General features: G+C 40.6%; 2 protein-coding genes and 1 non-coding gene across 8 annotated transcripts in view; all 3 read right to left on the bottom strand.

Moving 5' to 3' along the window:
* The window catches only part of CHUK (conserved helix-loop-helix ubiquitous kinase), a 33411-nt gene extending 30448 nt beyond the window's left edge, over positions 1-2963 (bottom strand). Inside the window, exon 1 of the mRNA XM_025042269.1 lies at positions 2779-2963. Coding sequence (XP_024898037.1) covers positions 2779-2883 — 105 coding nt within the window. The 5' untranslated portion in view covers positions 2884-2963. The remainder of the gene's footprint in view (positions 1-2778) is intronic.
* A 1460-nt stretch (positions 2964-4423) lies between these two features.
* The window catches only part of CWF19L1 (CWF19 like 1, cell cycle control (S. pombe)), a 24231-nt gene continuing 15249 nt past the window's right edge, over positions 4424-13405 (bottom strand). For 5 of the 6 annotated variants that reach the window (XM_006925885.3, XM_015599921.2, XM_015599918.2 and 2 more), the window contains 6 exons: positions 13258-13372; positions 12441-12520; positions 9634-9843; positions 8719-8838; positions 8212-8309; positions 4424-5708 (listed from right to left, as the gene is read on the bottom strand). In XM_006925885.3, coding sequence (XP_006925947.1) covers positions 5564-5708; positions 8212-8309; positions 8719-8838; positions 9634-9843; positions 12441-12520; positions 13258-13372 — 768 coding nt within the window. In that variant the 3' untranslated portion in view covers positions 4424-5563. The remainder of the gene's footprint in view (positions 5709-8211; positions 8310-8718; positions 8839-9633; positions 9844-12440; positions 12521-13257; positions 13373-13405) is intronic. The other variant, XM_015599920.2, reaches the window with a different exon arrangement.
* LOC112474250 lies at positions 9036-9183 on the bottom strand. Its single transcript, XR_003044311.1, has one exon. It is a non-coding gene; the product is annotated as a small nucleolar RNA SNORA12 (small nucleolar RNA).

The raw sequence follows: 13405 nt of genomic DNA, 5'->3' as shown, positions 1-13405 counted from the left end.
TTTATGTCTAAAAAAAAAAAAAAAAATGGAATATTTCAGAGACGGAGAGTGGTGATGGTTGCACAACAATGTAAATGTACTTAATGCCACAGAACTGTACACTTAAAAATGGTTAAAATGGTAAATGTTACATTTTACCACAAAGAAATAATTGGAAAATACGAAATTAAATTAGTTTCTTTACTATAGGATTTCTCAGAGCTTTTAATATGCTAATGTGGGTATGACTCTCCAAATGAAGGCATATTATATATGCATCTACCCAATGTATTTGACTGTAGTATCCTTTTTTCAAAGTGTTTCACAAGATTAGTTTTTCCAAACACAGTTTGAGAAGTGCTACCCTATTCCTAGGAAGTTCTTTGGGTATTTTGCCATGCTTCCATATTACTTTACAAATACCTTCGTTATATAGGTTACAATACTGTACTTAGAAATGTTTCTGTGTCTACCTCTCCCACTAGACTTGAAATCTCCTTGAGGGCAGAAAATACTGTTTTTGTTGATTTGGGCACTACCATTTAGCACCCAGAACAGTAATCAGCTAAATAAACCATCTCACACCCTTTTCTCTTTCTCATTGTGATTTAAGAGGTATAGATGAAATACTGGGACATGCCTTCCACCAAAACACAAGGATCTTGAAAGCTTGTAAATGCAAACCTAAGTCAGGCTTGCAAAAGTAACGACGCTGTTTCCAAGTCTCCTGACAGTATTTTTTCTCTTTTCACTACAGGCCTAGTTGTCAAATGTCCCAGTTTTGGGGAAGTCCACTCTGGACACCGTGAAAGTTCCTAAGAGGTTTCTAAGATTCTAGAGGACTCAAATCTCCTCCACTGAAAAAAATGATAAATTCCATTGAGAAAGAAAGTAGAATAGTGGTTGCCAGGGGCTCACAACAGGAGGAAATAGGAAGTTCTTGTTCAATAAGTACAGTTTCAGTTTCAGAAGATAAAAAAGCTCTGTAAATGAATGGTGGTGATGGCAGCACAACGATGTGAATGTATTAATGCCACTGCACTGTACACTTAAAAATGGATAAAAAGGTAAATTTTATGTTATATATTCTTTACCACAATTTTTAAAAGGTGATACTCATCTGTCCCCAACCAGGAACCAAGAAAAGCAGTCATAAAAGCATGCCAGCATGCATACTTTTTCCTTATGACCAGGCTGATGGTCAGGCTTCAATAAAAAGGCCACAGGCAACATCCAATGGAAGTACTTGGCTCCCTCTCTTTTCTCTTTGAGTGCTTTATGCGACCTTTGAGAATTATTAAATTTACTACTTGTCTGGCTCTCAAAGTCCTTAATGCTTTAGTTTTTCATCTTTCATTCTCCCTCTCTCCAAGAGTTCCTCCTACAGTCTCTCTATCTGGAAATCTACTTCACAAAATTTCTTGTTCTATCAGTGACGTTTGTCATTGTAACTGTCACACAAACATGCCTGTTACTTCCAGGTAGACTCTCATCTCTTCTACCTCTCACCCTATATTATGGGCTCTCTACCCGCACCTATATTCCTTAAGACAGCAAATCATGATTTCTACTCCTGAATTCACTTCTCCATTCACAGGCCACTTGCAAGCATTTTAGTACTATCTTAACTGCTCATCTCGTCTCATATGTTTTTCCACTCAGATTTCACTTTTACAAAAAGATCTTCCAAGAACACTTTTATCCTGACATTTCCTTTTTAATGGTCAATTAATGATGATTAAGATGATGATAATAGCAACAACACAACAACAGCAGGAGCTAATATCTGAAGGCTTACCATGGGCCAAGTATTATATTTAGCTTTACACACATTACTTAACTCTCAAACAGACCCATGATGTATATACGTTATTATAACCATTTTACAGCTAACAAAACAAAGGCTATACTGAAGGTATTATTAGTCTAGGGTCTATACATCTAAAAAGTCTGTGGATGTCCTTCAGAAGAGCATGAACTTTCTCAAATGGCAATGCATAATGCTGCATGGATGTGCCTCTGTGCATTTTTCTGGGCAAAGGATTCGTAGCTTTCATAGGTTAACAAAAGATGAAGAGCTTAAACATGATTATTAACTGCTGCTACAATGGTTAAACATTTTCATTTAAATCAGTGCAAAATTCCTGAGTCGGATGTTTGCTGCCTTCCATCGACTAGACTAGAACACCTTTCTCCCAATCTATCTCCTTCCCTTGTGAAGTCATGGTCATTTTCGGCAGCTAACCCTCATTCCCAATTACAAAGCGTACCTATTGCTTCCAAAAGCTTAACCTGTGGACCCACCAAAAAACTTGCCTTGTCTACTCCAAACCCACTGATAACACAATTGCCTCAAAGCACACGCAAATACACACGTTCCAATAGGTAGACCCCCTCCTCAGCCCTATTATCTCATCCACTAATACAACACACACTCTGATGTGCATTTGCCTCACACACCGTAACACTCTCTACGTTCACAGAAGCACACATGCACTGCCACACTCAGTAAACACCTTGTCACATCTTGACATTCAAGCCCAAAGTTCTCCCTAATAGCTCTATCTCACACACGCTGACCCAGGACCTCAGATACAACCACAGATTCAGTCACCAGGCTCACACGCACAATCAATCAATCAATCAATCTCGCTCTCTCTCTCATACACACACACACACGCTCACTGGCCCAAAATACTGCCCAAGGTCTCACCGACGATCTCACATACTGACATTCACTGTGTTCCACAGACGCTTTGATAAACACCCACCGCCGCTCCCTCGCGCGCCCCGCCTCACCCGATGCTGGTACAGGCATACGTTCCCGAAGCCGCCAGTGCCCAGCCGCTCCCGCATCTCCCAGGGCCCGCCCGCGCCCGGCCGCAGCCCCGGGGGCCGCTCCATGGGGCGGGAGGGCAAGCGGCCTCAGGTTCCACCACGGTACTGAGGCCGGTTCCGGGCCGCCGAGGCTCGCGCGTCCTTCTTCTCGCGAGATGATGCGTCACTTCCGTTAATGCCACAGGAACCCCGCCCCGCGCCAACTTTTCCTAGGGCGCCGCAGCAACCCTGCAGGCGAAAGAGTGGAAAGAGAGGAAGGCGCTTTCAAACCGCTAAGTATTCTGGACATTTTCCTGGTTGAAAGAGCCCACTTGTTTTTTCCGGGCCCTACATTTCCTTCAAATCATCCTCCAAACCAGTCTGTCCCGTATTGGTCTTTTAGACTTCACACCTTTCCTATCTACACTTCACCTTTCTTCAGACCTCTGCCATCTATTCTCCAACCCCACCACCTCCTGAGCTGGCACTGGCAAAGCCTCCACTGATTTAAATATTATGGAATCAGAATCCTGCGCTAACAGGCCCACTGATACATTAGCCTTCAGTTTTTCCTCCCCCCGCATGCCTCCTTAATCATGTTCCATAGATGAGTTGGGATCAGCTCTTCTTATATACCTGTCCCAGTATCTCCCCTGTAATCTCAAAGCACTCAGGGATGTGATGCTGTTCCAAAGTAAAGAATGTTCTCTCGACCTAGTAACTTTTCCCTAAATGCCTCACAGAGCTTGCTGTCATCCAGATATGGGTTTGCCAGTGCCGTAGTTCCTCGTTGTGTGGATTGCTTTATGCGTGATGGAGGGCTGCAGAGGCGTTTCAGGAGTGCGGTTACTGCAACAAGAAGTGCTTCCAAGTAGCAGATTGCCTTAGCATAGGGAAACCAGCTCCTCGTTTTAAGAGTTGGTCATAGCTTCATGGAATCTGGGGATCTTGCCAATCACTCCAGGTATAACACAATGAGCATGGACTCAAATTCTCTTAAGAAATATGTCGGTTTCGTTAAGCATGGTCACTTGAACCTCTATTGAGATGTGCACTTGGACCATCATTTGCACAGCCCTGCCTGTGAACTCAGAATTACAACTAACAGTGACATATGGTTGTACACCATAGATGTTACATGTGGACACAGCATATGCATTGACCAGGCTTTTGGCAAAAACAAATGTTGTCTATTGTCACCAAAATTCTTGAATGATACAATTAGATTGAACCCTGCATGCTACAAAGTTGTGTTGGCCATCAGTAATATGTATGGTATTGGAAATTCTGGTTTCCCATACATGCTTGGTAGCCATGAAGCTGGAGTATCAGACTTGGAGGTGATTACAAATGTTACCTCCAACACATCCCTTAGAGCTGGGCAGACTGCATAGATGATTGTGGCGGGCTGTCCTAACAGTATGAAGCCTTCATTTGCTAGGTGTATGGCATAGCCAACACTGGAGTGTGTCTGATCTCCACAAGTGAGGCTGAAATCTCCTAAATCTCACTTGGAAGAGCCAGGGAGAGATGCTGAGGATACTCATGATTACGCTCACCGAGAAGTGGCCATCTTTGCAGGAACCTGGTTGCTTCCCATAGTTCATTGATCACTGGCATTCACAGGGACGCTGCATAGCTCTTTTATTAAAAATCCTGGGCTGGTTGACCTCAGGATCCATAAACTTCAAATTTGCCAGTCTTGTTTCATGTATAAAATGGAGGTAATAATATCTACCTCATTGATATTTTGAGGATTAAGTGAAATAGTCTCTTTTGGCCTCCAAGATATGGCATTCTCCTGTGATGTCTGTCTCTCTCTGCTCCTTTGACATATACTTGTTGGATCACTCTATTTTCAAGGTAGTCATCTTCATCTTCGGTCTGTACTACCACTTTCTTATTTTCTTATCCATCCTCATAATTTCACCTATACTCTGATGATCCCAAAGCCTTATCACAAATCCAGATCTCTATGAGTGGTAGGTCTGTACTACCATTTTCTTATTTTCTTATCCATCCTCATAATTTCACCTATACTTTGATGATCCGAAAGCCTTATCACAAATCCGGATCTCTATGAGTTTATAATTATCCGAGCACGCTAAAACTCAACATATCTAAAGCAGAACTCATCTTTTCTTAAATCTGCCCCTTCTCTTCCAAATTAGACTGTAAACTCTGAGACAAAAGAAACCATGTTGGGAAAAAAACATGACTATAGAAAATGCCTAGCACACAGGAGTTAAGTATTTGCCGAAGGACTGAATGAACTCTTTTATATCAATAAAATAAAGGCTATAAGAAAAATGGCAAAGGCCTTAGGTCCCTTCCCCATCCTAGGTTGCTCAGGGAGAAGCCACTTGTGAGATCCTGGGATAAAAGTTGGGCCTAAAGCCCTGGCTCCTGTTACACACAAATACTACTTCATTTCAGTGGTTATAGGTAACATGAACATAAGGCACTTCCTAAATGTTCCTGGAAAAGTATTTGAATTTAATTTGATAGTTTAAATATTTTTGAAAATGTTGGTTGATAAAAGCTGTGCTTGGAGCTGGGTGACAGACATGCTTTTAATACAGGGTTTTCATCCTAGAATGTGACTTTTTCCAAAAAGATTCCATTTTAGGCCTCTTGCTTCAGACAGGTTCCGTGGGAATGCACAAAAAAAAGAGGCAGGGAAACAGTCCCTATGGAAGACTGTATTTTCTTAAAAAACAGGCTGCTACTACTTCCTGTGAAGTTTATAAAGTGCCTTTCCCTTTGCTTAGTCATCCAGAGTGAAGTCAAAGGGCTCAAAGTCTTTCCGGAAACGGCGAGCCAGGGTCTCCTCCTCTTCCTTGCTGATCTGACACTGTCTCCAGTCAGACTTGTCGGGAATATTAAGGATGGCTTCACTGGCCAGGACCTCCCTGCAGAAAGACCACAAAGTCAAAATAAACAGTATCAATCTGAACCCCCCTATTACTCCCTAGCCAGAGCTCTCCTCAGCATCACTCAAAGAAGGCATACAAATTCCTCTGACTTTATACCATTTCTCTTGCCCTGAGTGTCATATCTGCCAAGAATGGCACTATTATAATCAAAATCATACCCATTTTAAGTGACCAGCTCACATCCTACCTCTTTCCTAACCCCTCAAATCCCATTTACTTCTCTGAACAACTTGGAACCAATTTATTGGCACTTAGAGAAGCAACATGGCACAGGAGAAAGAGGGCAGGCCCTGGTGTCAGAAATATCAGAGATAATTCCATTCCTAGCTCTGTCACTTGATATGACTTGATTTCATCCCTGAGTCCTGATTTTCTTAACTTATGAAATGCAAAATAAGAGTTTTGTGTGGTATGGAGATAACACAATCAAAGTAACAAACTAGCTGTGATTACATCCTGCTTTAAACTCTAGTTTTGTCATCCAAATTAGACCAAGAGTTGCTTAGGGCATGGTACAAAGTCAGGCACCTGGTATCACACCCTACTCTTTCTGCCTTTCCTTTTAGGGCAGCGGTCCTATGAGAATCCAATGCCTTATGATCTGAGGTGCAGCTGAGGCAGTGATACTAGCACTGAGAGGGGCTGCAAATACAGATGAAGCTTCACTTGCTCGCCCGCCGCTCACCTCCTGCTGTGCGGCCCGGTTCCTAAAACAGGGGTTTTGGGACCCCTGTTTTAGGGGATTCAGGCCTACACAGGCACAATAGAACAGGCTCAATATCAACAACACTTATCTTGGTTCTTAGGAGTAAAAACTACATACGGACACACACACACACAAGCTACCTTCTAATTGCCAGTGCTTTATATTTTTATTTATTTTTACTTTTTTTGATATATTAGAAATAACTATTTGCTCATCTATATGGTTCATTTTCCACTTTGAAGCTACAATAAATGGAACAGCTGAAAACAAATCATATGAGTCTCCTAAAAGTCAGAAGCCCTGAGCCAAGTTCTAGCTGCCTAGGCAAAACTTGAGCCTACTTCATCTGTAAAATGAAGAGAACTACATTTCTTATACAGCAGGGGGAAAAAATGTCTTTTCAAGTATTTTTTTAAATTATAAAATGCTATGTAACTGTAAATTAATATTTTGAAAAATACTCAGTGTTGAAAATACAACTACCATGAGCATAAAATCATTCAAAGAATCACTGCTGTAGGCTTATGCACCTGTGAGTATGTGCAGTCAGTGCCTAAGTCATCAGTGCTCACATCTGCACCTGTTGCTGAGGCGGCAACAAAAGGATAATGTCAAATGTTTGAAGCTCTTAACATACTTGCTCTCATTTGTCAATTATCTTTCTGAAAATGTAGACAACTACATCTACTGGACTTATCCAATGGTGGCAATTTCTTGGAGGCTTTCCAAATTAGTCTAGGAAAGGGCTCAAAGTTGACTCAAAACTCAGTTCTAAAGAGGGAAAAAAATAGCTGCATATCAGAGACACCAGCATCAGATAAACTGCTATGTACATTTTGACTCTGTTCCATGCAATATCTCTTCTTGTCAGCAAATTCCTGTCTTCAGTCTTTGCCTGATTTATACCACTCCCTATATGGTTTGCAGTTATGTTCTCCCTGATTTGAGCGGAAATAATGCCTCATCCAAACCTTTAGGACACCTTAGAATAATGACATTAAGACCACACATTTTGGGGTCCAAAAGGCATGGGTTTGAACCTACCACTATGACCATGGAAAAGCTACCTAACTACTGTAGAGCTATGCTGTCTACAATAGGAGCCATTAGTTATATATAGATATACAAATTTTAATCCTAATTAATTAAAATTAAATTAAAAATTCAGCTCCTCAGTTACATTAGCCACACTTTAAGTGCTCATGGGCACACATGGCTAGTTATTACTGTATAGGATAGTGCAGATTTATAAAAGCTTTTTCATCACTGTGGAAAGTTCTATTGGGCACCGCTCTAGAGCCTCATTCTCCATATTGGTAAACTGAGACGACAGTACCCACCTTACAGAGTTGGGAAGGTTAAATAAAGCAATGCATGTAAAGTTCTTAGCAGAGTGTCTGACACAGAGCATATGTTCAATGAATGGTAGCACTTTATTCCTTCAGGCTGGAATGCCCAGTCAAATGTTTGCCCTCATTCTCTCTCAGACTTAACTTCAACTCTTTCATGAAGTCTTTCACTAAGCAGACATGAGCTCTCTCTTCTCTGAATTTCTAAAGCACATTGTTCCTCAAACTCTTGTAATGGTACTTTTCACATTCTGCATTACGTTACTATCATATATGTATATATCTGACTTACCCTAAGATTGTTGGTTCCTTGAGGCAAGGACTGTTTCTTATTCGGCTTTTTATTTAACTGTCTATACAGCCCACTCCCTTGTTTAGAGCGGGTCTAGTGAAAACACATTTAAAATAAGAAAAATATACAAACCTTCCAAACTGCAAAGGAAAATTCTTTTTAATTCTGTGGAAAAGTTTCTCTCCTGTGTCAAGTTCAACATAAAAATAGGCTGCTCCTGGCTGTGCAATCTAAAGTAAACAGAGCTACATAAGGATATACAATAGTGTTTTGAAAATCTAAAATCCTAGTTCATCTTTTACAAGTTTTAATTTGGCAAAGAATTCAGTCTAGAAGCACAAGAAAAAGGATGCGAGCAGCTATAGATCCCAAGCCCTTACTGGAAATAGAGCTAAAAAAGCCAGACTGGCAGATATTACAAAGATCCTCTCAGTGGCACCATCTTTCTAAGTTCCTGCCTTAGGAAATTTCTCATTTCTTACTCATCCCAGAAAAGCACTGAGGCATTGCTGTAATACCACCTTTGTCTACAATCTAATCAATAGTTCATGTTCTAGTTGCAAACTGTCACCTGCCTACTTAACATTTTTGGAATGCCTTACTAGTACCTCAGGTTTAACATGTCCCCTCTTGTTTTACCTGCTTGATGTCAGAGTGCTCTGGGATTTCCAGTAGCTCTATCTGTTGCTCCTGTGCCTGGGTAATGAAGGCATCTTTAATGTCATCAGTAGCACAGCGACTGAGTGGCACAGGAATAACCTGGGGTTTGGGGGCAGGGGGAGAAGGTAGAAGAAATTCTTTGTGCAGGTCCCAGAGAAGTCATGCCTTCTATAGTTCCTGAGAAGCAGCAAGTCCATCACAGGGGTAGAGAACACCCCTCAGTAGAGATTCTCCTCAGGCCAGTCAGGTTGATGTCAGCCTGTCTGTAAGGACTTAAACTTATGAGGTAGCCTGCCACATGTGGGAGCTTATCTTTGATATGGGAAAGGCTAGAGAGAAATTTCTTTGTCATCAAACCTTTGCCAGCTCCTATATAATATATGTGGCAGAGTCAGGCCCATTTGAAAACTTAACAAATGTGCCAGAAAGAAAACCACCACAATTACAAAGTATCCATAACAATCTCCAAATGTCTGAGCTGCTAGCCCCATGCTGGATCTGTGACTATTTCTTACCTTTGAGTGGTCACTCGTGTTGCGCTTCACACATAATACCCAATCTCTTTCAAACTCTACCAATCAAGGCCCACATCTTTCCTGGAACCTTCCTCAACTACACATTCTTTTTCTAAACAAGGGACTTACTATCTGTGCAGTTCACTTATACTGACCAGGCACTTCCCCTGAAATCACCAGACTCTTTAGCCTTTTAAATGAACATTATTTAAATATTAATGTGAAAATTCATGTTAAATATTTTAAATATTTAAAAATTGTTTTCTATTGAAATCAAATATTTAAATATCAAATTAATTATTCAAATTAACATAGTTTAAATATTTATCAATACCAGGTCCCCATAGGGCCCTTCCAAGTTCTTGGGCAAAGCTCCTACCTGTAGCTGGAGATGATGGCTCTTATAATTTCTCTCAAATAGAACACACCGTTTTCCTCGACTCTTAAAGAACTGCCTCAGTGTAGCCTTATACTTTTCCACCTCTTCCACCACCTCTGCTGAAAGCTCTACCACTGACTGGTAGTGTCCAATGGGCAGGATAAGGACATGGTCATCAGATAAGCCTCCTTTGGCCAGGGCAAGGTAGCACTGAAGAAGAAGCACATAGAAGTGAGACATCAATACTGCATGTATGATTCTTCAGGGAGAAAAGCTTATACAAAGAATAATCCTGGGGGTGTGAAAAAAGTGCTCAAAGAGGCTATGAATAGAAATTCTACAACTTTAAAAATTCTGATTTTAGAGGTTATAACAACAACGTTCTCAAGTACCTGCTGAAGAATGAAATTAGATGCAACAAATAATCTTCAAGTATCAAAAGAATTGGGAGCATATGAGCAGCGTATAAATAGGCTTTTGGCTTCAAACACATCAGAGCTGAAGATTCTTAGTGGGCTTCCTGTTGTTTTACCAATGTGTGGCCGTGGGCCATCAGCATAGTTCTCTGTAAATCCCTTGAGGAAGAAAGCCAGGGAGAAAAGTAATAAAAGGAAATAGAGAGGAATGGATACACACAGGAAACTCTAAATCCTTTGCCAGATACCCAAATGTCACCAGAGGTTCCCAAAAGGTTTCCATGGGACAAAGGACAGTGTATATTAAGTGCAGACTTGATTACTAGGTAGGCTCTAGGCTAAAATCCTCATGTGGCCTCCTATTTGGAGTGCTGGGCTGGGCCACAATCAAGACCTGAGATGCTTTTGCCCCTCTAGCTTTAGGACAAGATGAGAAACAAATACATTTCCTTGATTATCCCCTAGGGTCATGCCCTGGGCAACAAAAAAGTAAATGGAAGGGAAGGGTCATTTCTCCCTGAGGCCTAGAGCAGCACTGAGCTAAATCACCAATTCCTAATCTCTTTTCCTCTACATGGCATTTTGAACCTACTGAAGCTTCTCAAGCAGAAAGCAGTTCAAAGGCTGCCTTATCATACAAGGTGTGAGAGAAGACTGGCATAAACTAATCCAAAGAGGGAAAAAAGATCTAGAAGAGATAATCCAAAAAAGGAATTCCCTTAACAGCAAGAGCTTTTCAAGTTTGCTCTTCTTCATACTGAAGAGTTCATCCACAGGCTCCATAGCCCAATTGTACCACAGGCCTGCACCCCATTTAGTCTTCCCCCGAGAGCTAGGAAATGTGCCAATAATAAAGACATAAAAATTAAATGTAAAAGACTGGGACCACTCAGTCTCAAACAACAAAGGCAGGAGAGGGATTGACTTAGAGTGCAAGATGAAATAGAGACGCTAATCAGTCATTCTATAGGAGGCCATGATAAAGAGCCCTCAGATTGTCAGGATAATGTGCTCAGAAACAAAAATTAGACTAAGCCAATGAAAAACAGATGAAAGTATCTGTCAGCAGAAGTGCCACACACTAAGAAATGGATTGTAAATTATTTTCCTCAGGAGCCTTGGCAAACAGTCATAGGTGTTAAAGGTACAAATGCAACCCTGAAAATTAAGCTTTTTTCATTCGCAGTAAATGAAAAGGATAATGGTCTATATGGATCCCAGCGAAATGAGGATCAAAGGTATCACTCAAAACCTAATCGAACTCTGCCCAAGGAAAAGTATCTGAGAAAATCTGAAATAGGATGACCTTATTGTGAGACACATACTTTATCAGAGGTTTACATAGTCTGAGTAAAATCATCCTCAAGATCATCCAGTTCTCATAGTTGGATTCAGTACTCGCCAAGCAACCTTATTATTTTATTACTTGGGTTCCCAGATACCCGATGTGGCTGTGGGGATTCCTGTCATTCAGAAGCTATAGCCTCTACTACTAAGCAACACTGAGAATTTATCACTTTTTACTAGTATGGAGTAAAAATAGAGTTCGAGAAGTACATAAAAGCATCACCCTAGAAGATCCATACCTATTTGTCAGAGGGGGAAGAAGGGAGGAAGCAATTTCGTGAAACTGATACTACAAAACCACAGGAGAACTGCTATAATCAAAAAGTGACAATAAAAAGATGTTAGCAAGGATGTGGAAAAACGAGAACCCTCATACATTACTGTTAGGAATAAAAGATGGTACAGCTATTTTGGAAAATACTTTGGCAGTTTCTTAAAGAGTTAAAGATAAATTTGCCAGCAATTCCATTCCTAGGTGTCTATCCAAAAGAAATGAATACATATGTCCACACAAAGACATACATGCAAACATTCAAAGCGACATTATTCCTAATAGCCATAAAGTGAAAATAACCCAAATGTCCATTTATTGAATATATAGACAAAATGTAGAATATGCATACAATGGGATAATATTTGACTATAAAAAGAATGGAATACTGATAGATGCTACAACATGGATGAGCCCCAAGAATATTATGCTAAGTAAAAGAGGCCAGACACAAAGATCACATATTCTATGATTCCATTTATATGAAATGTCCAGAAAAGGCAAACCCATGGAGACAGAAGGTAGATTAGTGGTTGCCTGGGGCTGAGGGTGGAAATGGAGAGTCACTGTAAATGGGCATGAGGAATCTTATTGGAGCAATGGACATGTTCCAAAACTGTATTATGTGACAGTTGCACAACTAGGTAAGCTTATTAAAAATTGCTGAATTGTACACTTAATTGGGTAAATTTTATATGTAAATTATGACTCAATGAAGTGAACAGAAAACAAACAGGTGTCTCCTCTGTAAAAGATCCATAGAAATAACTCACATGTGTGCCAATGTTGACCACCAAATGCTTCTCCACTTCAGGGCTGGCAAGGCAAAACCAGCAGGGTCCTGGAGGCTGAGCTTCATGTGGAAGAAAGCCAAACATTACTATGGTCTAGGAACTCCAGCAAATAATAATCCTTGTCTGATCTTTATATCCTGCAAGACTGGTATACAGCACTGCCACAATGAGCTGGGCCTGTTCTCTTCCCACTATGACCACACACACACAAACACATCACCATTATCGATGAAACTAACTTTTACTAGAAAAATTCTGAATTTGTTAACTATTCCACAGGTAGGAGATCCAAAAGTAATAACCACATACTGACAAAAATAGCATATAACTGGCAATAGGCTGCAATGAAAGAAAACTGAACTGGGTGTCACGAGCCCCAATTCCAGTCCCAGCTATCCAACTAGCCATCCATATGACCCCGGGCAGTAAGTTTACCTTCCCAAGGTGAGCTTCTTCATCTTTGAAATGAGAGGGTGGATAAAAAGGACCTCAATGAAATAGCCTTAAAGTCTTTTCTACCAGTTTGATTATTCTATTTTATGAATCTTTATTGGTTCTGTAGGCTCTTTACCTCACATGTTTTACAGACATGAATGAAAGGGGCTGTTTTAATAGTTCTTACAGGAATAGTCTCAGCCTCAAAGTCAGGCCATCTTTGTATTATTTCATTTTTATTATTGGTCCTAATGACTCATTGTACAATTTTCTTCTGCCAGAAGAGGCTCTCTTACAATGCTGCTTGGCTAAAATAACAGTTACTGCTCACAGAGGAGATCTCTGGAACCAAGGTACTTACGAGGTTTGCGAGGCTGCTTTGAGTGAGAAGAGGACTTGCTATCTCTGCCTGTAGATGAACGCTTCCTTCCCTGCTTTTCATTTATATCAAAGAAAAATTGACAGGCTGACTCTTCCTGGAATGGCCAAAGGTAGAAGAGTAAATGATA

This window comes from Pteropus alecto, unplaced genomic scaffold (assembly GCF_000325575.1).
Source record: "Pteropus alecto unplaced genomic scaffold, ASM32557v1 scaffold88, whole genome shotgun sequence".
Taxonomy (NCBI): domain Eukaryota; kingdom Metazoa; phylum Chordata; class Mammalia; order Chiroptera; family Pteropodidae; genus Pteropus; species Pteropus alecto.
The sequence above is the reverse complement of the archived record's forward strand: the minus strand, read 5'-3'. Positions and strand labels throughout refer to the sequence as shown.